Consider the following 24625-nt stretch of genomic DNA (forward strand, 5'->3'; position numbering starts at 1 on the left):
ACTGGAGTGAAGTCCTGATGTGAATACATGGGTTTAAAACGTCTTCTTTCCACTACAGCTTTTAACTAGAAAACAGAACACTACAACACAAAAGTCTGATTCTTTTTACACAAGTTCCTTGTCATTCAGTACAAGAGCAAGAAAGGGGGGACATTCAAGAATGACAACCATAACCAGTGTTCAGGTTTCTTAAAAAAAAATGGATGGGGTTTTAAATTGATGATTTATCATTCTGTTGTTGCAGGCTCTGGCGGTTCCCGATTCACTGTGAAGTAAAATAAAACAAACAAAAAGATGCATTTAAGTTTACAGGGGTCAAAAATGGCCGACTCTGATCGAGTAGAGGGGCAAACAACACTGGTATATATCCATTCATGAGGAAATATAATGAATGGTTACTTCCTCATTCCAAACGTAATCTAAAGTAGCAAACTGATAAAGCTCAATCTATATTATCCAAACCACAGCCACAGACTCTCTGACTCATGCAGTTTCATAATTTTGAGAAAGCTCAGTGAACTGGAAATACTCTTACCCTCTTCTCTGGCTTTCATACGGGCCACAAAATTGTAGCTTTTGTTCCTGCGGTAGTTCTCATAAGGGTCGTCCAGCGATACCCCGACACCCTTGTACTGGTCCCACCTGTCTCGCACATCTCCACCTTTGATGGGGTCCTGGATGCCCTGCTCCTTGGCTCCAAGTCCTCCAGAGCCACTCCAGCCTGTTCAGAAAGTTACAAGTAAATCACACAACAGCACATATACTCAAAAGCTATTCAACTGTAAAAGTATTCAACAAAAGGTGCACAGTCGAAGCATACATTCACAAAGACAATAATAAAAAGTAACATTTGTAGGAAACTAAGTGTGAGCCAGTGATGTGTACACACTGACACACTTTACAACCAAAGACACGCAAAACAGAAGGCACTCGTGTGAATAATTCATGAGGCAGCCCACTAGACAGGTGAATCCTTTGTTTACAAGTCCCATGTTTTGCATTACCAAGAACCTTGAGACTGCAGTAAGAATGCAGCAGACAAATGTTAAAAAGACGCGGCTGCATTCTCATATGCCCCTGTACAGTTGTGCTCAAAAAAATAGCAGTGCCTTTAGAAAAAAGTAAATGTCAAAATTCTTCAAACAAATTGTACTTTCATGAACACAGATGCATTGGGGACACAGTACATTCTACTCCAAAGCAAAACAATTGGGCAAAGTCATCAAAACTTAAATAATAATAATGATATTTCATAGAAAGTCAGAAATGCCATGTTCAAAGAAATAGCAGCGTTGCCATCTTTCCTTGGAAACTCAAAAATGTACTGTACAAACTAAGAAATTCTTGAATTTCTTTGAATGTTTGAATGAACTTGGCTGAGTATCCTAAACTAATATTTTGTTGCAAAACCACGGTTTCTGATAACTGCTTCACATCTGTGGTGCATGGAGTCAACCAACTTCTGGCATCGTTCAACAGGTATTGCAGCCCAGGTTAATTGTACTGTATTCCACAATTCCTCTTTGTTTCTTGGTTTTGCCAGAAGTTGGTTGACTCCATGCACCACAGATGTGAAGCAGTTATCAGAAACCGTGGTTTTGCAACAAAATATTAGTTTAGGATACTCAGCCAAGTTCACTTATCAAGAATTTCTTAGTTTGTACAGTACATTTTTGAGTTTCCAAGGAAAGATGGCAACGCTGCTATTTCTTTGAACATGGCATTTCTGACTTTCTATGAAATATCGTTATTATTATTTAAGTTTTGATGACTTTGCCCAATTGTTTTGCTTTGGAATAGAATGTACTGTGTCCCCAATGCATCTGTGTTCATGAAAGTACAATTTGTTTGAAGAATTTTGACATTTACTCATTTTTCTAAAGGCACTGCTATTTTTTTGAGCACAACTGTAGGTGTTGTGATGGTGAATAGTCATTAAAAAATCCTGATGGGAGCAAGTGTTCGGACATTCCAAGCTTTTTCCTCTCCCAGTCTTACCCATCTTCATGAGCATCTGGTGTCCCTTGTTCTCCTCTCCAAGCCGCAGATCAATGGGCACCGATGACCCCGTACCGAGCCCAGACGTTGAGCTGTAAATAAAGACCAAATAAATGGGTCTTTACATTTATTCAGGAAAACACAACCATATAGACCCTTTCAACAATAAAAACAAAAACAATGCTTGAACGTTCTATTTGGGCCCCAATCTACTTCCTCTGCATTAAGATAACATATGGAATGTTAAAAAGGAAGTCTTGTGGGGCCAACTATGATGCTGATAATGGAACTCTCTTGAAAGGGTCCATAAAATCATTGCCGGGTCACTCTCAGGTAGAGGGGTGTGATGGCAGACTTACGGGGGAGTAGGGCTGCGAGACTTCTCCTGGCGTTTCTTGTCTGGTGACTTGGAGCGAGATCGGGACCGGGAGCGACTGCGTGACGACCGTGACCGGCTCCTGCTTCTACAGACACAAACATTTTTCACCTCAGTTCTATCATATTCGACAATATTCGATTTACCTTTGACAATCTCTCAGAGTTACTCCTTTGAGGACTATCCTCAACAACAAGAATCACAAAAAACGTTTCCAAAGAACCCTTCAGACGTTTGTAAATAGAGCTTAAGAAGGTGCCTCCATGATGGTAAATGACAGTAAAAAGCCTGCAGATCCGGCTTGAGGTGTGTGTACCTGGATCTGGATCGAGAGTAGGATCTGGAACGGGACCGGGACCGGGACCTGGAATAGGACCGCGAAGACTTGGAAGACCTAGAACTAGAACGTGACGAAGAGCGCCCCCTGCTGCGAGAGCGACTGCGGGAACGGCTGGCTCGCATGCTGTGGGGAAGGAGACCAAACGGGAAGAACAAAAAAAAGAGAAAACGTGAGTGAAAGACGAGAGAGAGAGCGTGGAAATGCACAGCACAAAAATCAGCTTCAATACAATATCAGCATCAAATTCAGCTTCTCCCCACCTGTTGCGCTTCTCCTGTTCCTTTTTCCGCCTCGCTCTCATCTTCGCTCTGAAGAACTCATAAAGGCCATTTTGTTCCCAGCCCTCACTATAAAAAAAACAAATGACAAGACAGACTGTTAGCTAGTCTGAATGGGAAAGAATTCCTACTTTCAGGCGGCAACTTATGTTGTAACTACATAGGAGAGCTCTGATGAGTTACTAAAAAGTACATTAGATCTACAGTGAGCAACTAACATGCAGTAAATATCAAAGATATATCAAATGTGTTCTTCACAATAAAGATGCAATACCTGTTTCTGGGTCTGTCGTGTGATGGGGGGCTGTAGAAGGCCTCCACTGCAGCCAGTAGCCGCTCACTAGGAGGCATGGGAGGTGGAAGGCGGATGTCTTTGGGATCCAAAGCCTTGTAGTCATGGTCTTCTAGCTACAAGAGGCACATAAAAATGTTTATATATACAAAAAAATGAAATCAGACCTTAAAATTTAAATGCAATATCAGTCTAAACCATTTCAGAATACCACAAAGCATACAGATGTATGAGATGATGACGCACCTTTACTAACGGAGCCATCAGGCCTGCTGGCAGGTCGAAGTAGGGGACGTTGGGTACCAGACTGGGGTCGTCCTGGCTGACGTGTGCGGGAGCCGGGCGTCTCATGTGGGGCGACTGGCCGTTGAAGCCATGGGGCGGGGGACCGAAGTCCGGGTGCTGGTTGCCGCCCCACGGTGGATGCTCAGCCATTCCTGGGGGCGGAATCCTCTGACTTGGGTGGTGATGAGGTGGCGGCCCGATGTCTGGATGGAACGGGAAAGGAGTCAGATCGCTGAAGCGCATGTAAAAATACCAATAAAAACTTTTAGGTGGTAATCTAGGTGTTTTGTTTACCTCCTGGGAAGTCTCCTTGAGGGTAATCAAAACGGTGTGGGGGGTATGGGGGTCTATCAAAGTGGTGACGTGGCGGGAAGTCATCCTGCATGAACCGCGGCGGGAAACGGCCGAAGTTGTGCGGGGGAGGGGGCTGGTTGAAGGGTGGCGGCTGCTGGTGGGGCGGGAAGGGGCCTCGGAAGTGCGGGGGCCGCTGCATCCTGAACGGGGGCTCCCTCTGGCCCCAGGGGGGCTGATCCGGCTGGTTGCTCCAGGGCGGCTGGTCGTACTGGCCGCTCCAGGAGGGAGGGGGCTCCGACTGACCACTCCACGGGCCTCCGCCGCCACCTCCACCATCGCGAGGGCCACTCCAGCTGGGGTCCCTCTGCTCGTTCCACATGCCCTCGTGGCTGTTCCACGGAGGACATGGCGGGGGGGCCTGAGTGGGGTCGAAGGGAGGCTGAACGATGAAACAACATACATCAGTGCTGACTGATGCAAAACTATCTAGTCCTTATTAGAATGAGATGAATGAGTAATACATGGAGAATAGAGTACACTTGTGACAGTATTATCAGGTTCTCTCTTCATTGAAAGTTGCCATTATTAGACCATCTTTGAAGAAACTTGGCCTTGACTGTAACGATTTCAATGATTATCGTCCTATATCTAACCTGCCATTCATTTCTAAAATACTGGAGAAGGTAGTTGCATCTCAACTTCAGACCTATCTCCAAAACGATAATCTCTTTTTGAGATCGCAATTTCAATCTGGTTTGCGCCCCCAACACTGTACTGAAACAGCCCTGGTTAAAATCACAAATGATCTCCTCTGTGCAGCTGACACTGGTCTACTATCCATCCTCATCCTTCTAGACCTCAGTGCTGCTTTCGACATCGACATGACATACAGACATGGATGACGAGCAATTACCTGAATTTCAACAGTAAGCTGTTGCTCATTGGCCCCATATCTACACTTGCAAAAAACAGTATCTCCTTAATCTCCTTTGGTGAGACCACCATACCGGTCTCCAAACAGGTGAAGAGCCTTGGTGTTATCCTGGACAGTAGCCTTTCATTTTCCAACCACATCAATAATGTCTGTCGGACTGTGTTCTCTCACCTCAGGAACGTCTCCAGACTGCACCCTGCACTCACACAATGCTCCGCTGAAGTGCTTGTCAACACCCTTGTAACATCTCGCATTGACTACTGCAATGCAATCCTGACAGGCATCCCAAACAAACTCATCCATCGCCTCCAACTCATTCAAAACTCTGCAGCGCGGATTATCACCCGCACAAAGTCCTCCCAACATGTTACACCTCTCCTTATAGAGCTGCACTGGCTCCCTGTCTCTCAGCGGATCAACTTTAAAATCCTGTTGATGACATGCAAAGCCCTTCATAACCTCTGTCCTCCAGGTCACAGAACTCCTACAGAGTTATTCACCGTCCCGTTCACTATGTTCATCTACAGCTGGATTATTGTCAGTACCAAACATCAGGCTCACCACAATGGGAGCAAAGGCCTTTTCTTATGCTGCACCCAAACTGTGGAACTCACTCCCCTCACACATTCATGCTCTTGACTCCATCTCACAATACAAAACGGCTTTGAAAACCCACCTTTTCAAGATAGCTTATGGACTTTAATGTGCTTTTTACTATTACTATGTTTTCTTGTTTTTAATTTGTGTGTATATTATAAATTTTGATTTAATTTGATTATAAAAAAAATTTCACTGTGTTTACTCTGTAAAGCGACCTTGGGTGCTTTGAAAGGCGCTATGTAACAAATAAAATGTATCATTATTAATATTATCCCAGTTTATTGTCTAACCTACATTAAAACTTACTGCATTATTTCACATAAACACTTCATCCAACTCATGAAGTCTATGACATAACTATGAATGTCTATATATCCATCATATCTAGTATCTACTCACTGTAACAGTACATATACATCAAGATACACACTACACTACCGAGACAGAGGAATACACGGCCATGTAGGAGATGACTCACAGGCTGCTGGGGGTTCCAGGCTGGCATGTTGTGCTGGGGTTCGAACCAGCCGGACTTGGAGGATGGGATGTCCGAGGGGCCGCTCGGATTGGAGGAGTCTGGGGGTCGGGTGGGAGTACCGTCATAATCTCCTGGAGGTGGGCCCGCCATAGGGGGCTTACCCTCACCTGGTGGGATTAAAAGGAACGGGTTACAGTGGGTTCTGGGCGGTGGTGGCAGGAGCTGGGCTAGCGTGTAGTAGCCTGAAATGTTGTGGGTTCAATTCCCGGCTTCCACCATTGTGCCCTTGAGCAAGGCACTTAACCCCAAGTTGCTGTGGGAACAATGGCCCTCGTAATATAACAGACATATGTAAGTCGCTTTGGATAGAAGTGTCTGCTAAATGAGCAAATGATGAAATGATGAGGTTACAGAAGAGGAACGGGTTTAGATGACTAAAGTGAACTAGAATAGTCTGTCCAGTCAGGAAAAAGTGTGCGCATGACGGTTTGTCTATGTTATCTGCCTGCATGTTTAACTGGGAGGTTAACAGTACCTGAAACCGACTGTGAATGTGTCTCTAGGTTTGTGTTCCTACAGCTGCTTGGAAGAACTCACTTTACTCTCAATTTTCCTTGTTGAATGAAAGACATTCTACCTTGAATCATTATGAAAGGCACAACAAAATGGAACATGGACATGCTAGTGAGATAACTTAAATGTGAAATACCATAATTTCCAACAGAGAACATGAGTTTCCTGACTTCCAGATGCTTTTTAGCTGAGGGTAAGACCTGCTAATCAATACAGCACCTGTCTCCTCCTGAATAGTTTTAGAAGACTGGATTAATTTTTTTTGAACGTACGTGCCACTATCGCGTCTGGTGTAGCCAGTTGCATTGATTACAGTGGAAGCTATTTGTTGCAGCAGGTGCTCCAGGAACGGAGCACTTCAGACAGCTAGGTGCCCGGTGTAGCCTCCCTGTTAGACTGTGTGGGTCACCTGGCTGGGAGGTCAGCGGCGCTCCTTGTGACTTCACTTCCCCGTCCGCTGGCGCCAGCTGGCCGACGGCCGCCGCAGCCGCTGCCACAGCGACCGTCTGCTGCTGCTTGAGGTTGGTGATGAACTCATCGTGCTGTGTTTTGAGCGTCTGGATCTGCTGCTGGAAGGCCAGCTGGACGGGCTGCACCACAGCGGCGTACTCTGTGATCAGCGACGCCTGGAGGAGACACAGCAGCAGCTCAGTCAGCAGGAGGGTTGCCAAAGCATCATTTAATCATGTTTAATCAGAAGACATCACACCAGTGACCAGAGGCCACATTATGCATTATAATGACCCTGGAGCCATGAGTCCTGGCTTTATACGTAACTTGTTAAAACCTGTGGTCATGGTAAAATAGGAGTCCTGAGTTGAACGGGAATTCATTTCTGAATTTGGTATGTCTCTGCATATCGACATTTGCACTTGCTGTGCAAGTCTTTTCACTCTAAAACTGGTAACAAAGTGGCCAAAAACCTGGTTTGAGACATTAACTTGCTCTCCATTTACTCATCTCCTGGTTTAAAAATGCTAATAGTTGACAGGAAAGAAAATGCAGAGATAAATGTGTGCATTTCAACCCTGCATTCCACAACGGATCAGGTCAAGCGTGTTGATCAGTAATTCCTCTGGCAGGTGCTTCACCTGTGGATGAACAGACTGCAGAGTGGCTCACCTGGTACTGGCCCAACCCCACAGCTGGGTTTTTGAGCTGCTGGATGGTGAGGTCATCAAAATAGCCATTCTTCTCCCACAGCTGCAGTAACTGGAATACAGTTTTCAGAAGCTGTCAGTTTTCCATGCAAAGCATATATCTAACACTACAATATCACCCTTATGATCCTGAAATGTGTTTGTGACATTTGGATATGACATCTTTATACATAAGAGCAACATTAACCACTTAAAAAATGGTTGCAAATGCAAGATTTGTGGGATCAGAAGAAGGAAAGCATGTGTCCCCTTTTAAAAAAAAGCAACCATAGGGAGGAGAGTGATCCAAATGTACCCGGGTTATTTTCTGCTGTTTGTCCTCCTCCACAGCCAGGAAGCTTGTGCAGTAGATGGGCACCACCACCTTCTGAATAGCAGCCAGGAGATCTCGCTGCTGCTTCCTCTGACTGCAACAGCACATACATAAGGTCAACATTTTTTAGACATCTACTTTTTTGTTTTTGCTTTTTGTGCCAATAGTGTACAAGCAGTCATGAGGGTAAATAGATGATATTTTGAATAATATAACAAATTAAAAATATATTTCATTTTTTTTAAAAGAAGAAAACAAAATATGTTTCATGAATCAGATTCTTTTAATTAGTCTCCTTTTACCTTTATGAATGCTTTGCACAATTTTGCCATGATAACCGGCTTTATGACATGGTCATCTAGATTACTTCTCAATTAACATGAGACAAGATGTGTATGGGAACTCCTTCAGAACTGTTGGAAAGCCATTACCAATGTCTGACTTAAAGCTGCAGTTGGCAAGTCTGACAGACTGAGGGGATGTTTGGCCATGTTTGCAACTCTCATGCCCCTCCCCCACTACCACCGACCACCCTCTCATCTAGGTCGTGCTCGTCAGTGAGCACCAGACTGCACCAGACTATGATTGACAGTCAGATTGACAGCCCTGTTCTGATTGGACCAGAAGAACCGGGAGCTGTGGATTTTTGCAAAATAAATAACAGGCTCTAGGTGGAGGTAGAAGTGCGGGGTTTTTTTCTAAAATCGGCTGATGTTCTGTCTGAGCATAGTGGTGGTTTCAGTGAATATGATAAAAAAAATCTTGCCAACTGCAGCTTTAAAGTGGTTGAGAGAATGCCAAGAGCGTGAAATGCGCTTAGTGGTGGGGGCCCAAAAGCAGATCATGTCTAAGCAGATCTATGTCCTCATGCTGTCAATCAGTGTGGCAGTGTGACATTTGAGTAAGCCTCGGAGTAAGAGACCCACCAGTGATGGAGGACATCGTTGGTCAGGTAGATGAGGTGGAGGCGCAGCTCAAAGTGGGCCGTCTCTGCCGTGATGCGATTGCGGAGGTGGGAGCACATTAACTCGCAGTGTGGAGGGCCCTTGGCGTTATTGAACATCCAGTTTTTACCAGCCTGGAGAGAGATAGCCAGAGAGCAAAATAAAGATAAATCTGAATCTAAAACACCTCCACAGGAGAATATTTAATGCAAACTGTTGAAAGGCTAGGAAAGAACATGTGTCAAAAACATGAAGCACAGCCAACAAATATTATACATATAGCACAAATTTCAGTCATGTAAGATTTCACTTACTGAAATGGCATCTTTTGTGCAGGTGTCGATGATTGGCTGTAGAAGGCTGTCAAACTCCCCAACATCCAGCTGAGTGTCAGCAAGCAGCTTCTGTGTCTGCTGCTCCATTGCTAAAGCAATGGCCGCCGTCACTTGTTCCTGAAAAATAAACAACAATAACTCATGTCAAAGATCCATGAAATGCTATCTGACTAAGCTGGCTGAGCAGAACTCCTACCCGTTCACAACAAACTTGTACGAAACAGATTACAATCTTATTTGAGGTATGCCAGTTCTATGTGATCATGGTTCTGGTGGTGAGCATGCCTGTCTGAGTGTGTTGAGGTGCTGCTCCTGTTGCTGCAGGTTCCACGTGCTCTGCTGGATCAGGTCATCCACTGCAGGGGTGGCCGGAGGGATAGGCGGCGGAGGCAGCAAGGTAATGGGTGGGGGCACGTCTGGGATCTCCTTCCCAGGTGGTTTGCACATCACTACAACAGAGCAGAGTGGCATTATTACAGAGGTTTGTCAGCTGTGCAGGAGATGCTGATGTTTTGATTTTATTCTTTATCATTTTGGAGTAGAGAGTCATGAAAATGATTTTGGGGATAAAGATATGTCTACAACAACATGGAAAGCAGGAAAGACCACTGAACTGAAATTAAGTGGCAAAGCCAATCAAGAGGGGGAGAATCAGCACTGCGTTGCATGCAATTCTTTTCATGGAAGCCAATGTGTAATTCCATGTTTACACTTTGTGGGAACAGTTATGGCCAAGAACAGATACTACCATAACTTTACCGGGCATCTTCAGAGATACCTTTACGGCTGGGGGGTGCGAGAATTAAAAATATATTCAAACAAAAATTACAAAAGAACTGAGAATATTTTGGAACACTGCAATGCATGGGATGCATTGGTCTTATTGACACTCCAATGCAAATGCAATATTTGTACTTTGGTTCATGGATTGGCTACCTCAGGCTAATGAACTTTGATGAAGTGTTGTTGCAGATATGTACACCAGTATAACTGTAACCGAAAACACTGATTTGGCTAATTTGACCAAATGATGTATGCATTTACAAAATGCTATATCAGTGACCCATTCCCAATCAGATTCCCAAAACGTCAAATGCAACAAAACGTACAACCCAGGTAAAGCCCAAAAAAACAAGGTAGAACACACACACATCTCCAAGCATGTCTGATGAAACATTATTCCATGAGAAACAGAAAGTAAATGTTGGGTGTTCACTTTCATATTGCTAATCATATTTCAGATTTAGTAAATACCTTCCAATTTATACTCTTCACACTCGTGTGTGGAAGAATCTATGAAGAAAGAGGGATTACTTTATTACAATACATGTACATACACCTTACAACAAGGTGGAGTAACTCACACCATAAAACCCACTCTACTTTCCCATCTGTGTCTAGGGTCACCCATACCCTGACAGCAAAACAGATTCTGATTTAGATATGTGTGGGTTACTTACGCTGTTGCTGTTCAATGGCGAGTTTGTACTTGTAGTATCCAAAGAACTCTCCTCCGAATAGGAAAGAAAATTTATGATTATCCTTTTGTTTCTCCATCGTCATCTTTTCAAATTCGGGACCATTGCGAGCAACAAACTGAGCCAGTTTGTCGATGACATTTCTCAGCTCTTGGTCTGTAAGACGACAATAAAGTTAATACTGCAGTGAGTGGAAACTCCAGGTACAAGATCATCTTCGTAAGCAGTATTGACGGGTGGATCAAAGTTTTTAACTGTGCCAACAATGAATGAAATTGGCTCATGTCAATGAATTACACGGATAAAATCACAGATATTGCTCAACACGATTCATCAACAGGTAACTCTACTAACCAGACGAATGTTACATGAGTGAAAGCACTGTGATGCTAGCTAGCGTTGAATAGCTAGCATTATTTTGCCCGGCATAAGTAACGTTAGCGAGCTAGCCAGTTGGCTATAGATAGCAAACATTAGACTCATTTTCTGAATGAAAACTTAAAGTAATAGAGTTCAAGCAATCGTACAGTTGATTTTACAGCACACATATGTGTCGCACATTGCTTTGTTAATATTATTTTGAGTGTTTTTTTCTTGTTAGGAGCAGGTAACATCAATCAGCACGCTAGTTAAGTTAGCCTGTTCGGATCATGCAAGCCTGCACTACGAACCTTCTGGAGGTGTCGAAATATCCATGATGATGTATCAAGCAGACTAAAGCAATGGTAATTGCAGACAGTGGAAAAAATGACAAAATATCACGTGTACCAAAAAGGTACACCTGTAAGTTAAAACATAGGCAAGATTCGTGTTATATTTGGACACGGGCGCTGTATTTCTTCAACTTCCACACACCGGAAATACATCACATTCTTTCCGACGGCGTCACTTCATGGAGATGAACCGAGAAGAACACGGAATTGATAGTGCCATCTGCCTGTGGAGGTGTGTAATTAACCTTTTTAAAAAATCGTCATGATATGCTTGTAGAATTATTTGTAGGGTGTGTTAAGTCTGAGTTAATTGATTCCGACCAAGCAACTGCCTCTTTTGATAACAATGAGATGCCCAGTGCTCTCAGTTCCTGTGATAGGTTTGGGTCGTTTAAGAGGGGTCTAAAGACATTTCTGTTCAACATGCACTTAGTTCTTTATGCACTTCTTATGCGTTATGGTTTGTATAATATTGTTTTATTTCCATTAGGCTGTTTAATAATTTGACATTATTGTTTATTATTGATATTCTCCTTAATGTAGTCTTACATATTGTTTTTATATTATTGATTGAATGGACATTATTGTTTATTATGCCCCCCCTCATTTTCATTGTTTATTTTATTAGGCTATTGATTGAATTGACATTGTTGTTTATTATTGCCATACTCCTTATTATAGTTTGACCAACATTCTAATCTGTTCCCTGTTAAAGGAACCATATGTAAGAAATGTATTTCAATTAATCATAAAATGGCCCTGATTGTCACTAGACATTAAGAAATCAAGTTAATTTCAAATACTTATATCACTGACAGTAGTCCGGCCAGGATATTGTCATTTAAAAAGTGAAGTTGCAGCCCTCAACTGATGTTGATGTTGTGTTTTGTCATGTCATGTTGTGTTTTGGCCTGATGCGCCACCCTCCGCCTATCTACTAATCACAAAGTCAGTAGTGTTTCGGCATCCGGGTTGGCAACCTCGAGTCAGGGGGGAGGGGAGGGCATACAACGCTCTACAGTAATTTGAAAGTGATTGCAGTACCAGTTTTGGCCACATTCTTACAAATGGTTCCTTTAAATTTTAAATATTATATTGTTTTTGTATTTGTGTGTCGCTTTGGACAAAAGCGTCTGCCAAATCCCATAAACATAACCATAACCTATAAACATAACATTGTTTCATGTTCGAATGTTGCGTCACGTGCACATGCACTCCAGTCTTTCACCATAACACGTAGAAGATAGACTAAACCATGCATTCAGGTTTTGTTTTGTTTTACTTGTAGGCTTTTGGAGTTTGTAAAAAAAAAAGAAAAAAAAGCACTGATGGATACAAACTGTGAGGGTCATCTTTCAAGAAAAGCATAGATGGCAGTAGAGCTCTTTTTGGCCATTCTTCTCACTTGCTGTGCGGGGAACAATACATGAAGGCCCAGGGAGATCCCTGGATTGCAAATTAATGCTTAGTAATCTAGTTATGTTTGGCATAATAGTGAATATTTGAGTTCTATTTTTGGAGGTTTTTGTTCAGTGTTCACACAATACACTCCCCCCATAACCCATAGATTCTAGTGGAACCAGATTATCTTAATTCATTCTGCCACCTGATTATTAAAGCAATTTGTGTGCCAATCACAGTTTTATATTATATTATATAAAACTATGTTAAAAACCACAGTATTTTTTGAATTCCTGGGACAGCCATCAAACAGTGCAAAGAGGCTAGTGTGGCTGTTTACTATAACCTGCCAATCACCATGTTCTCAACCAGTGCACAGCAAAAGAGGACAGCAGAAACTGGCGCCAGGCACCCAATCCACCACCTCCACCCCCCTTCCTCACTGACCTCCAATTATGTCATGCGAAAAAGCTGTCTCCCATTCAAAAGCTTCCTTAATCAAACCCAATTAATTCCGCTCCTTTCCCTTATTGTCCCCACTGAGGAGTGCGTCTTTCCAATCAGCCTGTTAACTCCAACCCGGGCCCCATTTGAGGCCATGGAGAGGGGAACAAAATAATAGATTATGCAATTAATTAGTCGTTAGAGACTTAATTGTTCTTAATGAATAAATACCAGTCTTTGGATCCTTGTGAGTGATTCACAGAGTAAGCCATTTTTACTTTTGCGCTCTACTAATCTCGTTGGTCAGTCACTTTTGGGTATTCCCAGGTTTTTTTTATGTTTTGTTTTGGTGTGTATGTGGGTGTGTGTGTTTGTGTGTGCGTAGCAGTGTGACAAACAGCTGAATCACAGTAGCTTGTTCTTCCACCAGGATTTCAAACAAAAATCCCCTCACTCATTTTTTTATTCATAAGATTAAAGAGAAGGAAGATCAGTCTGTTTTTTTTTTACTTTGATAACACTCTTGTCATCTCTTGCTCTGTTAATTTCTATAGCTTCAACCCCCTTTACACTGGCCTGTCACTGATAGCAATTATATCTTTTTTTAATTAAAAGTAAATATTTAATATTTAATGAAAGTTACCCTGGTCACTACTTCAATTGGAATCACTGTAGTTCTAATAGCATGAAAACAGTGAGTTTTTCTGCATCAATCTTCTTACTCTCTGAGGTCAGGGATTAGTCCAAGGTTTATGTTTCTTACCACCAGATGTGTGTCTTTTAAGTACATATGTACAAGTAATGTTTCACAACAAGTAATGTTTCACAACAAACATGTTGCATGGTCAAATGCATCCTGTTTGACTGTGCTATTTTGTTGCCATTTTTAGATTGGTGGTATTGCATTTTTTGTGAAGTACTTGAAATAATGACATATTTCCCTATTATCACTATTAGACAATGCATCGGTATTTTTGCAGTGAGTAGGGGTGACGGGTGGTTGCAAACCCACAGTTGTCTAACGAGAGAAAGTAAAACTTTTGGTTCTGGCATCAATTGTCTAATCCTCAACAGTTGTCTGCCCAGAACAAAAAAGGGTCAGCTCTGACTCATCACATTATTGTCATTGTCAATCCAGAGCAATCCTATGTGCGGTAAATAAATAAAACAAACTGACTCAGGTCAAAAAACATCAGACCTAGAGGTAGTTGGCAGAATTATGCACAAGCCAGCCTCACAAAAGCCTTTATGGTGACCGGCTGCTCTTTTCCCATGCTTCTTTTTGTGCCACTCAACCTGCTCAACGCATGCCTACCCCGAGCCCCGGCCACACCGTGCCAAGATGTCCAGCAGTCAGTGTCTACTCCGTCTCAGGCTGGGCACTAATCCCCGAGCTGTCAGGGAACCCCGCGCTGAACTCATCCTGGCCCGCAGGAAAAGGCTCTAATTGGGGGATTTTCTACATCATTAACCCTGATGAGCAGCCATCCCACCCGTGCTCCCACCCCTCACAATTATTAATACTTCCTCCCAAGCCAAAAAGAAAAACTTTACAGGCTGCACAAGAATGTTGTTTTAATCAGGCAGAGCCTTGTGTGGTTAGTTATACATACTTTATGTTTGCATAGAAGGGGGAGCTATTCAAGATCTGAACCAAGACACCATAACTCAGTTTCTTAGTAAATGTTTTTTAAACTTGAAGCAAACTAATAAAACGGAAATCATATTATCTGAATTGCAGATGTCAGTTCGACAAGAATTCTCATCAATGATTTGTATCTCTGCTGTTTAACTGAAAAAAAATGAGCCTTCTCTTGTGAAAAGAGAACAATAACAAATGTAAACATCACACAACAATAAACAACACCTTAAATGTCACTCATATTTTTTTCAATTTTCTATCTATATTTGCATTTCTATCTATATTTGCAGACCCAGATGGCCCTGCGATAAAGGGCCCCCCTGATAAGACGTGCTCCCTGCCTCCCATCTGTCTGAGGGTGCAGTTCACACACTGGAGATGTGAGCTCGGCGGGACTGGCTCACTCTGAACATGTGCTACAGCAGCAGCACCTGGGGGCAATTAGAGAGCACTGGCCCCTATGGCCTGCTGCCCCCCCTGGGGATCCTGATTGATTGGAGCCTCATCTTCCTAACGGGCTGGCAGGGTGCCACCAGTCAGCAACGAGAGGTGGGAGAAGGGCAGAAGGAGGAAGGGTTGGAGGGGGGGGGAGGTGCCAGCCCATCTCCTCTGGGCGTCTCACTGTGTCCCTGTCTATCCTGCACATGCTGAGAACTGGACCATGTTTATAGAAGTGTATGACAGTTTACAGTACATTCAGTGCTCACATCTCTTACCTGTGCTTAATTTAAATTCTGTTCCACAGAAATGGCAGACAGTGAAATCTATCAAACTAGAGTTTATTTTTAATCATAGTTGTGCAGAACATGGACATGAAGATGTCAACAATGTATCAAATGACATTACAGAATATTACATAATCTATACTATGGTATGTTTAAAGATGACCACAGGTTGATCACCTGTGCATTTACCTCCAGAGGGTAAGACAGCTTTCAACTTTGGCTTACATTCAGTCCAAAAAAGAATTATGTCATCAAAGGCAGGAATAAAAGTTTTGCATGGCTTAGCGAATGATTTTTTCAGGATTTGTGTTGGTTTGTTTTTTTCTTTGCATGGAAGATAGAGGCAAGGTGATGAAACTAAAAGGGAAAGTAGGGAATTCAGGATAGCTCATTGGTATTCAAACAACTATATCTCTCTCTCCATAAAATAGAGATCCTCCTTAAAAAACACAACAACACTTTTAATAGGACATCCTATATGAAAACAATTAAAAAAATTCACTACCTTTTGAACAGGCTGATACCCTGTGTTCCACCAAAATTATTTTTAAAAAAAAAGGACCAGCAGGAGAAGAAGAAAAAAATGGAATTGACTGTGAACATTGTGTTTGCTATTGCCTGTCAGCACAGACTATTCAAGTTTCCTTTAAAAAAATAGTCCAATTGCACTTCTGTGTGGAAGGGCTTTTACCCTCCCTTTTCCCCGCTATGAAAATACAGTACACTCATCTTCAGGGCACCTTTCAGAATGTGATGCTACTTAACAAAGCTGAGGAGAACAATGGGGAATTCAATTAAAACAGATCACTTTTATCAGGGTCAGTGTGCATAATTACTTTCACATGACTAATGTGGTGAACAGTAGCGGAATTACACGTCAGTGGAGTTCAGCAAAAGAGCCCATACACCCCAGACCTTATTTTAAAATGTCTTTTAGAGACAATGTCGTTTTTTTCTTCTTTTTTTTCATTATTCCATATCTGAGTGCTGGTGTAGAGACCTTGTAGTGTGGCCCATGACCGTTTTTCCTTAGGAACTTTAAACAAAGGAGATGGGCTTGGATCAATTGAGCCGAACAATGGCGAAGCCTAGTGGGGTGACACATCAGTCAGGTCCCCTTCTGCTCCTCTGCACGTACAGACCGAGATGGAAGGGTTGAGCTGCCAACAGGCTTTCTCCTCTAATGACCACTGAAGCAAAGAGGCTTCTATGGTTGACCTCTGCTGCTTCAGTGCCCTACTATTTAAAACTGCTTGTGACTCGGATGCACCAGCTAGTTGGTCAGGATTGGTATAAAATGAGATGCTTTGTGTCGAAACCTATTTTCCACCTACATCTCCAAACCCCTTGACAGATTCACATTATACCAATTCTTCAGTGTCAAAGTAACTTTTGGGGCGACTGCCAACAGTTCCGTCATAGCCGTTCGTAAAAGTTTATTGGACTTGTAATATTAAGTCATCAAATCCAACCAAAATACCAGGGTCAATACTATGCTATTCCCTGAAGGGGATTGAGCATTATTCATATTGTATGCAACTCATCCCTTCATTATTGAGAAGCATACCAACATCCAGGAGGTTGATATACATGTTAGGCATTGTTATAACAAAAGTGACATAAACCTGCAATTATAGACCCTAATTCTGTTTCTCTATGACAGCACAAATCTGAGACATTTAACCTTGCATTTTAAAAGGTATGCTCAGATCTGCAAAAGAGACTGCTCTCCACTAAATCCCAAATCTAAAAACTCTATCAAGAAGTATTATACATGACAATCCAACATGTAAATGATACATGGGTAGCTATGTCATACCTTAAGGAAAAAGAGTTCATTCATTTCCTTAGCTGTAGCCTATGTGTGCTTTGCATAATGTACTCTAACTTTAAAGTTGCATACATTTTTGTGCAGTTACAGCGTTTCAATTTGGAAGATAAATGTGTGATAAAAAAAATGTGTACATCTGTAGAATAGATTTATATATTTTTTCTTATAAAGCCTGGTATAAAAATATTTATGTTATCAAATTCCTGTGGTAGAGCGGATCACACCTTGAGCAATGGAACCATGATGCATATAAACTTTAGACCAGATGAATGCATATAAGCATGCTGTTCTTTGACAGGGAAGACAACAGTGACCTCATACAATCCTCTTTCAAAGAGTGAGGTCTTTGGGATAAACCATGAGATGAGAAACACAACCAAACCAATAAGGTTGGTCAAAAAGTACAAACTACTGCTGATTTAAAAACAAATCAGCACACAAATAAAAAAAAAAATCAAGTCTTGAAAATGTTTGTTTCACAAGATTTGTCATAAACACTCCAGTTTTTACAATCCCATTGCTCCATTTCAGCCGTAGTCCTTCTTTTGCTCAGGTTCATTTGTTTGACAAATATGCAGGTGTTCAATGGCACTCAAGAAACTTGACACATTTCAGTATCATGCTCCATACTCCAGCCTGCACGCCAGCCATAACCATGAGGGACCGTATTATCAACCCACTGTCACTGTTTCAATGCCAAGAAAGGAAGCAGGACAAAAATATAAAATGTTCCCGATGCCCGCATCATGTGCTCAATATCAAATAGCCCCCTGGAGAGTGAAAGGACACAGTTAGGTGACAACCATTTATCAACTGATCACATGGGTTGCCATGTTTTGTCCATGGACTGAATGTGTTCCTTGGCTTTCATCCTCAAAGAAGCAATACTGGAGCTTCGCTGATCCACATCCTCCAGCGGGTATTTATCAGTGAAAGGTGCAGGGCACTGGTATGGTGGCGGGGCCATTGTCTGCATTGCTTGGCCCATTGGCTGAGGGGTGTTTAGAAAGCCATGGCTCGTATATCCTGGTTGAAGGCCCTGCGACGGGCCCATGAACCCTGGGATGCTGTGCACCGGCGTGGCACTGGTCAGTGGGGATGTCAGCCATGGGTCCAGGGGCAGAGAGTTGGTCACCTGTCCCATGTTGGTGTGCATGGGTGGCCGATTGAAGGACAGCACTGGAGAGTCGTGGAGCTTCATGCTGCTCGCATCCATCTTCTCCTGACGTCTCCACTTGGCTCTGCGATTCTGGAACCACACCTATACACCGTAAAATGGTGACAGCTTTTAGTATCTCTGTCCAGTTCACAACATTTGCAAGGGTTGATTTACACATGAAATGTGAAACATCCAAAAGTTTAATTCAGAAACAGAGCTAATGAGCTAATTTAGCAAAGATAGTTAAGAACTAAGAGAAGAAAGTTAAGACTAAGAGAGACTACATACATTTCTGAATTAAATGCATCAATGGGATTAGTGTAAACGCTAACCACCCAGTGCTAATTGTCCTACAGGAGTGTAAAAAGGTACTACACATGTCTTATGGGATTCAAGCATGTATAGCCAAATGAGACTTGAGAGGTGAAGACAGCATAACAAACACACCTGCACTCTGACTTCAGGGAGGTTAACTTTCATGGCCAGCTCCTCGCGGCTGTAAACGTCGGGGTAGTGTGACTTCTCGAAGGCACGCTCCAGCTCGTGCAGCTGGTAGGTGGTGAAGGTGGTGCGGTTGCGCCGGTGCTTCTTCTTGGGCTGCTCCTCGTCAGCGGGCTCCGGGGATTTGGCCTCGCTATCGAGACCCTTGTGGAGTTCATTCATGCCCCCCTCACACTTGTTCGAGTACATCTCTGGATCTAGATGAGCAAACGAGGCAGAGGATTAACATGCAGAAGGAAACTGTACAGGAATACAGGAGTCCATTGCCATAGGCAACACACTCAAGCTTAGATGCCGCAGTTTGAAAGAACAATGCGGTCAAAAAGAACTCCATAAAAAAAATGCAAAATCAAATTTTGTGAAGCAAATTTTACCATAGCAAAATAGAGAATTGTGCATGAACACATATACCAAAATGGTGATGTTGATGTTCAAATATGGCTGTTAAAGGCATCGTATCACAAACATGACTAAATCAAAGCGCCCTTGCCATGCCACATACTAGTATGACAAAGTCCCAGTGGCTTTCGCTTCAGTTTCTCTCCCTGTAATCTTATGGGTGGGAAACACCTGCAGGCTAGTAAAGCTTCTAATAGACTCAGCTTCAGTCTACCTACAAGCGTTTTAATGCAAAGACAGCTTTGTCAGTGAACACCTTAAACATTTCCTGAAAAAGCAAATGCCAGGCCGTCTGCCTATGGAGGGAAATGATTCAATTAGCAAAAGAGGACCATTAGATTAACCAGATCAGGCTGTCAAATAGAGTGCAGGTGACCTTATGTTGCCTAGGTGTAATTTACCACTTAAAGTCTTGACATTTCACATCAGTCTAGTATCAAGTCTACTAACAATCAATTGACTTCAATATATTATCACAATACATTCCAGTAGTACCTTTCAAAGTAATTACTATAGAGTACTTTTACTCTCACGACTATATTCTTTTGAGTGGGTATTTTTAGGCTAATATGGAGCAATACTAAAGCTTAAAAATTGCACTGGATACCATTTCATAAATATGCAGAGACATAAGCAAATAGTTGGTGCTGATATCAGAAGCAGCGGATTTATCTTTCCCCTCTGTTGTTAAAGGATCGATAAATACAAGGCCAAATGGCCATTAGTTATGGATGAAACTGCTTCAAAGCATCTGTTTTTATCTGGTGTGATGCTCTGCTCTGCTATCTATACTATGAGTTACTCCTTGATGCGGTAATGATGGCAGACACTTTCCATAAACCCTCTTCCAAGTCTCACATTTAGTGGGCCCATGGTCCTCTGAGCTGTGGAAAAGTGAAGAACACGTCTTTTCAAAAATCTCAGCGCTTGTGTCGTGTGTTCTCTCTTCTTCAGCTGACATTCACTGTAGTCCCCTTCAGTAGGACACAACACTGGTTTAACTTTACCATGAGTGTATCGACTTTGTGAGCCTTACCATGAAAAGAGGGCTGCTCAGGATTGTCCCTCAGACTGGAAAGGTGTCCATACGAGTGGGTTTGGTCCTGCTTTCTGGGGTCCCCTAGGCCCTCCACTCCAACTTTATGGGGCCCAACATGTCCAGAGGAGTTAAGCAAGGGGTCCTGCTCCTTACTGAAGCCTAGGATGACATCAATGCTGTGGACTCGGGTTCCCACAGCCGCCCCACCTCCTTTAACCATCTCATGGAAGTTATTGGGCGAGAGGCAACCTTCGTCCACCATGTTCATGCTATCCAGTGATAAATGCATTCGAACGTTAGGAATTGTCCCAAGTGCTATTGGAGAAAAGCTATAGCTCCAGCGGAGATCCAAATTTAGGAAGGATTCAGAGGGGTCCACTGATATCAGAACCTGTTAACAACGAAAAGGTGATCATGGGACCATGTAGAAAACTAGGATTTATATTGGGCCATCTGATACTAAGTGATTGAAGGGATTCCATATGATAAATTGTGAAAACCATAGCTATTTATCATGTCCAGATATAGGCTCCTATTTGCCATAACATTTGCCCATGAATGATGGTGTAGGCTTAAAACCCAACGTTAATTGCCAGTTCACGAAAAAGTAAAGTATAAACTCACACAATAAAGCCTACTGCTATGTGCCAACAGCAATGTCTTGCAACTAATATTTTTGGAGTGACGCATGATATCCATCCCACGCAGAACTCTATAGTTTTCTGCCAAATTAACTAAAACTGTATTTTGAACTTCATCTGGTTAATCCCAATTCAAATGCTTCTCATCATAATGACAGCTAGACTGAAATAAAAACTTCGATGATTGAACCTGCATTACAGTTACGATTATTTTGCGAAATTAGGCTAGTCGACCTTAATTCTATGTCAAAGTTCATAATTTCTATATCCCAAATGTAGACATCCACTTTTGTCATGTATTTATTAAAACGATAGAGGTAAAAGTCGGGACTTACCTCCTAGCGGATGTGATTCCAATCTGAAGTAGCCTACGAGGATATTCCACCTGTTCCTCTCTGGCAGAAGAGCAGAGCACGCCTTCGCTTTCGTAAAGCCGCTCAATCGCCCCTCGGGAAGACAATTTACTTTTGACGCTCACCCAGATTAATTTACATCAACAGTTGGTAATGTTGTTTTAAAACACAACACTCTCCTATTTTGTCGAGCGCCTTTTCTGAATCTTTAACCCCACAGCACTAGGCTACACTGTGGAATGGCAATATCACAGGGAGTGAAGAGGTTTATTAATTGGAATCCTTCCCCTTTAAGAATGATTGACAGTTGTTTTCTAGTCAAGTAATTGCTCTAAATGTAGCTCGCATTCACCCCACAGGAGGAGGCCGAGGCTAATGAAGCCGAGACAAGACTGTCTTTCAAAAATCTATTGTTTTAAAGACAATGGACTGACCAAAAGTTTTCGTTAATCCCCTCATTATCCCAGTGAAAGACTATATCTCTCATATATAAACTTTCTACCCATGCATGTCATGTGTATTCGAATGGAAGAGGGAATGTTACGATTTCATTCATGTTGAAACGTTATTAAAAGTCTCCATGTTCATAATAGCAATTGTATAATTGTGTCTAGCCTACAACTCTAATATTTTATGATTATTTCCTATCTGTTTAACTTAACCTATCTGCTAACAATAAAATAACACATTTTGGGTATCAACATATTTAAGAATGACCACATTTGATGGACATCATAGTTCAGTTTTATGATCTAAGGGTTTCACCGCCACATTGCATTTAAGCGAATGGTACAATAAAATCTGTCATTTAATATCTGATGTCAATATATTACCTATACATGTAATTCATACTTACAATGATGACTGGTTTGATGCAAATATATCCCATATAATCTTTTGCATTCACAGCTTTAAGATTGGATGTGTCATGTATCTCCATGACAGGAACTGGCACTTCTGGAAATGTAGATGTCTTGATAACTTAAAAGATGTAGGCTATCAGAGAGATCTACACTGCACCTATTGAGACCTAGTGAGACCAAAGACCCATACCAGCTTCCTTTATTCCCTCAGATGAAACTCTTGAACTCTTGAAATCAAAATAAAGGTTTAAAAATACATTTAAGAGAGAGAAAGAAAGAATTCCGGTTAGTAATAATGTCTTGATCATAATATTTGGTATTTATGTATACCAGTAAAATAATCAAAAACCTAAATAAGCAGTGTGAGTAAACTGAAAATAGGAACAGTATTGCTGGTCAAATGCACATAAAGACCAGAAAGAGTTTTGTGTTTATTTGATAAGGACTCATTGAGTCTTGGGTTGGGGAGGTAAGAGGTGCGTTTCCAGGAAGGTCTATGAGACTCATGTTGCTCGTGCCAAATCCCAGAGTATGCATGTGCCTCTCTCATGAGCATCTCAGTGCACATGTCCCTCAGTACTCAAAGTCAGGATGAAAGAAGACAAAGATCAGGTTCTGTATAAGAGGTCAAAGACCAGTATCTGTAAAACTACACAGTGCCAAACTCACTTATATAGCCAAACCGGTAACACTGGGCTATACACAGACCATGCCATGTGCAACTCAGCAACTCATTTAGAAAGGATGTTGAAAGCCTCACCACAAAGGGGAACTTTCAGGATACTTAGGACCTTTTTCAGATCACAGCATGAGTAGATGGCTCCTTCTCCCAGGATAACTAAGTAACGAGCTAGGATAATGTGTGTGTGGAAACACTAAATTACTAGGTATCAACAGGCAATGACTCGATAGCCACCTGGCACTGTGACCTAAGAACTTTCCTTGCTCTAAATTACAGTAATTCATTTGTTCACTTTTCTTGACACAATGCTTTGCAATCATCACACACCCTCACAATGTATCAATATTATATTAAAACCTTCAAGATATAATTCTTGTGGATCTCCTTTCTGTCCGAGTCTGATTAGTAAATGTACTCTGCAGAGCACAGTGGTTCATAAGAAACGGTCAAGTGGAGAGACAAATACAAAAGTCATCTGTGAGAGCACGATCAATCAAGCTCATGTATTTTCCAATTATCGGCCATTATTCCATCAAGCCCCTGCATTTTCTGAACTTTAGCTGTTGTTTCCCCATTAGCCTAATTGAGTACAAATTGGTTAAGAAGGTGCAGCACAGCTATCAAGCTGCTTAGGTTTATCAGATGACAATATAAGCCCCTCTGATCCTATTAGGGACAAAGTAGCTAACACTTAAAGGCACTGTGTCAGCTTACTGGGGACAGGGCTTTGAGGAGAGGAAAACAACATGAGAGAGGAGAGAGAGAGAGAAAAGAGAGAGAGAGAGAGAGAGAGAGAGAGGGAGAGAGAGGGAGGAGAGAGAGAGAGAGGGAGAGAGGGAGAGGGGGGGCAGGGGAAAGGGAGATGGCTGGAGTGAGGATGTACAAGCACGATTTGCACTGTCCAACACCCTATTCCCCAATAAGAAATCGTGACAAGGTGATCTCTTACAGGCAGAGATAACTTCATCGGGTCTTAAGACACCTGCAGACACTCACTTAATAAAGGCCTCTATGATATGGCTCTTCTCCTGTATGGCTATTTTAATTTGGTTTTAAAGTGGGGGGTTAGAATTAGCATAGAACTTTCCATTGTTAAGACCACATGTCTAAAGCTCTTCAAGTGACTAGCATGTTTAACAAAATCAGAACTCATTTAAAAGACATTGGTTGAAGAACACATGCACCAAAAACCAACAAGATATGTACGAAACATGATAATATACACTGTGTTTTGATCATACTTAAGGTCTTACTTTAATAATCCAAATGGTGAAACTTGATTAATTAATTCCACAAGTGAATATAAACATTGCATTGTAAATGAATACAAATAAATAAATAATAAAAAAACGAATCTAATTTCAGTACAACCTACTTTTACACAACCCTATTGCACATTGTTATGTCCATAATACAAGTAACTGCCTTTAGTGTCCAAATAAAAGCAGTCTACTTGATAAGGGATTGTAAGACTCATAATTTGGTTTTTGGCAAGACAATTAATTGATCAGGGCTTTTTTTCTGTCCAATTTACCTCACCTTTCAATGGGTTTA

General features: G+C 42.0%; 2 protein-coding genes across 3 annotated transcripts; both read right to left on the minus strand.

Annotated features, from left to right (window-relative positions):
• Positions 1 to 189: 189 nt before the first annotated feature.
• LOC125300202 (calcium homeostasis endoplasmic reticulum protein) lies at positions 190 to 11559 on the minus strand. Of its 2 annotated transcripts, none has more exons than XM_048251912.1 (19): positions 11350 to 11559; positions 10661 to 10834; positions 10455 to 10493; positions 9486 to 9649; positions 9180 to 9317; positions 8848 to 8999; positions 7904 to 8015; positions 7571 to 7660; positions 6858 to 7074; positions 5876 to 6042; positions 3864 to 4281; positions 3531 to 3772; positions 3267 to 3400; positions 2975 to 3061; positions 2691 to 2837; positions 2358 to 2462; positions 1999 to 2090; positions 536 to 721; positions 190 to 265 (listed from the first exon to the last, which is right to left on the minus strand). In XM_048251912.1, the coding sequence occupies exons 1-19, from the start codon at positions 11372 to 11374 to the stop codon at positions 228 to 230; spliced, it is 2727 nt and encodes a 908-aa protein (XP_048107869.1). In that variant the 5' UTR covers positions 11375 to 11559; the 3' UTR covers positions 190 to 227. The 2 variants fall into 2 exon arrangements, with proteins under 2 accessions (XP_048107869.1, XP_048107868.1); XM_048251911.1 differs by having other exon boundaries at positions 3864 to 4302.
• Positions 11560 to 15648: 4089 nt separating this feature from the next.
• rx1 (retinal homeobox gene 1) lies at positions 15649 to 21744 on the minus strand. Its single transcript, XM_048251543.1, has 4 exons — positions 21509 to 21744; positions 20530 to 20923; positions 19041 to 19291; positions 15649 to 18695 (listed from the first exon to the last, which is right to left on the minus strand). Exons 2-4 carry the CDS (start codon positions 20819 to 20821, stop codon positions 18252 to 18254), a joined length of 987 nt encoding a protein of 328 aa, XP_048107500.1. The 5' UTR covers positions 20822 to 20923; positions 21509 to 21744; the 3' UTR covers positions 15649 to 18251.
• Between the last annotated feature and the right edge of the window lie 2881 nt (positions 21745 to 24625).

This window comes from Alosa alosa, chromosome 9, assembly GCF_017589495.1.
Source record: "Alosa alosa isolate M-15738 ecotype Scorff River chromosome 9, AALO_Geno_1.1, whole genome shotgun sequence".
Lineage (NCBI taxonomy): Eukaryota > Metazoa > Chordata > Actinopteri > Clupeiformes > Clupeidae > Alosa > Alosa alosa.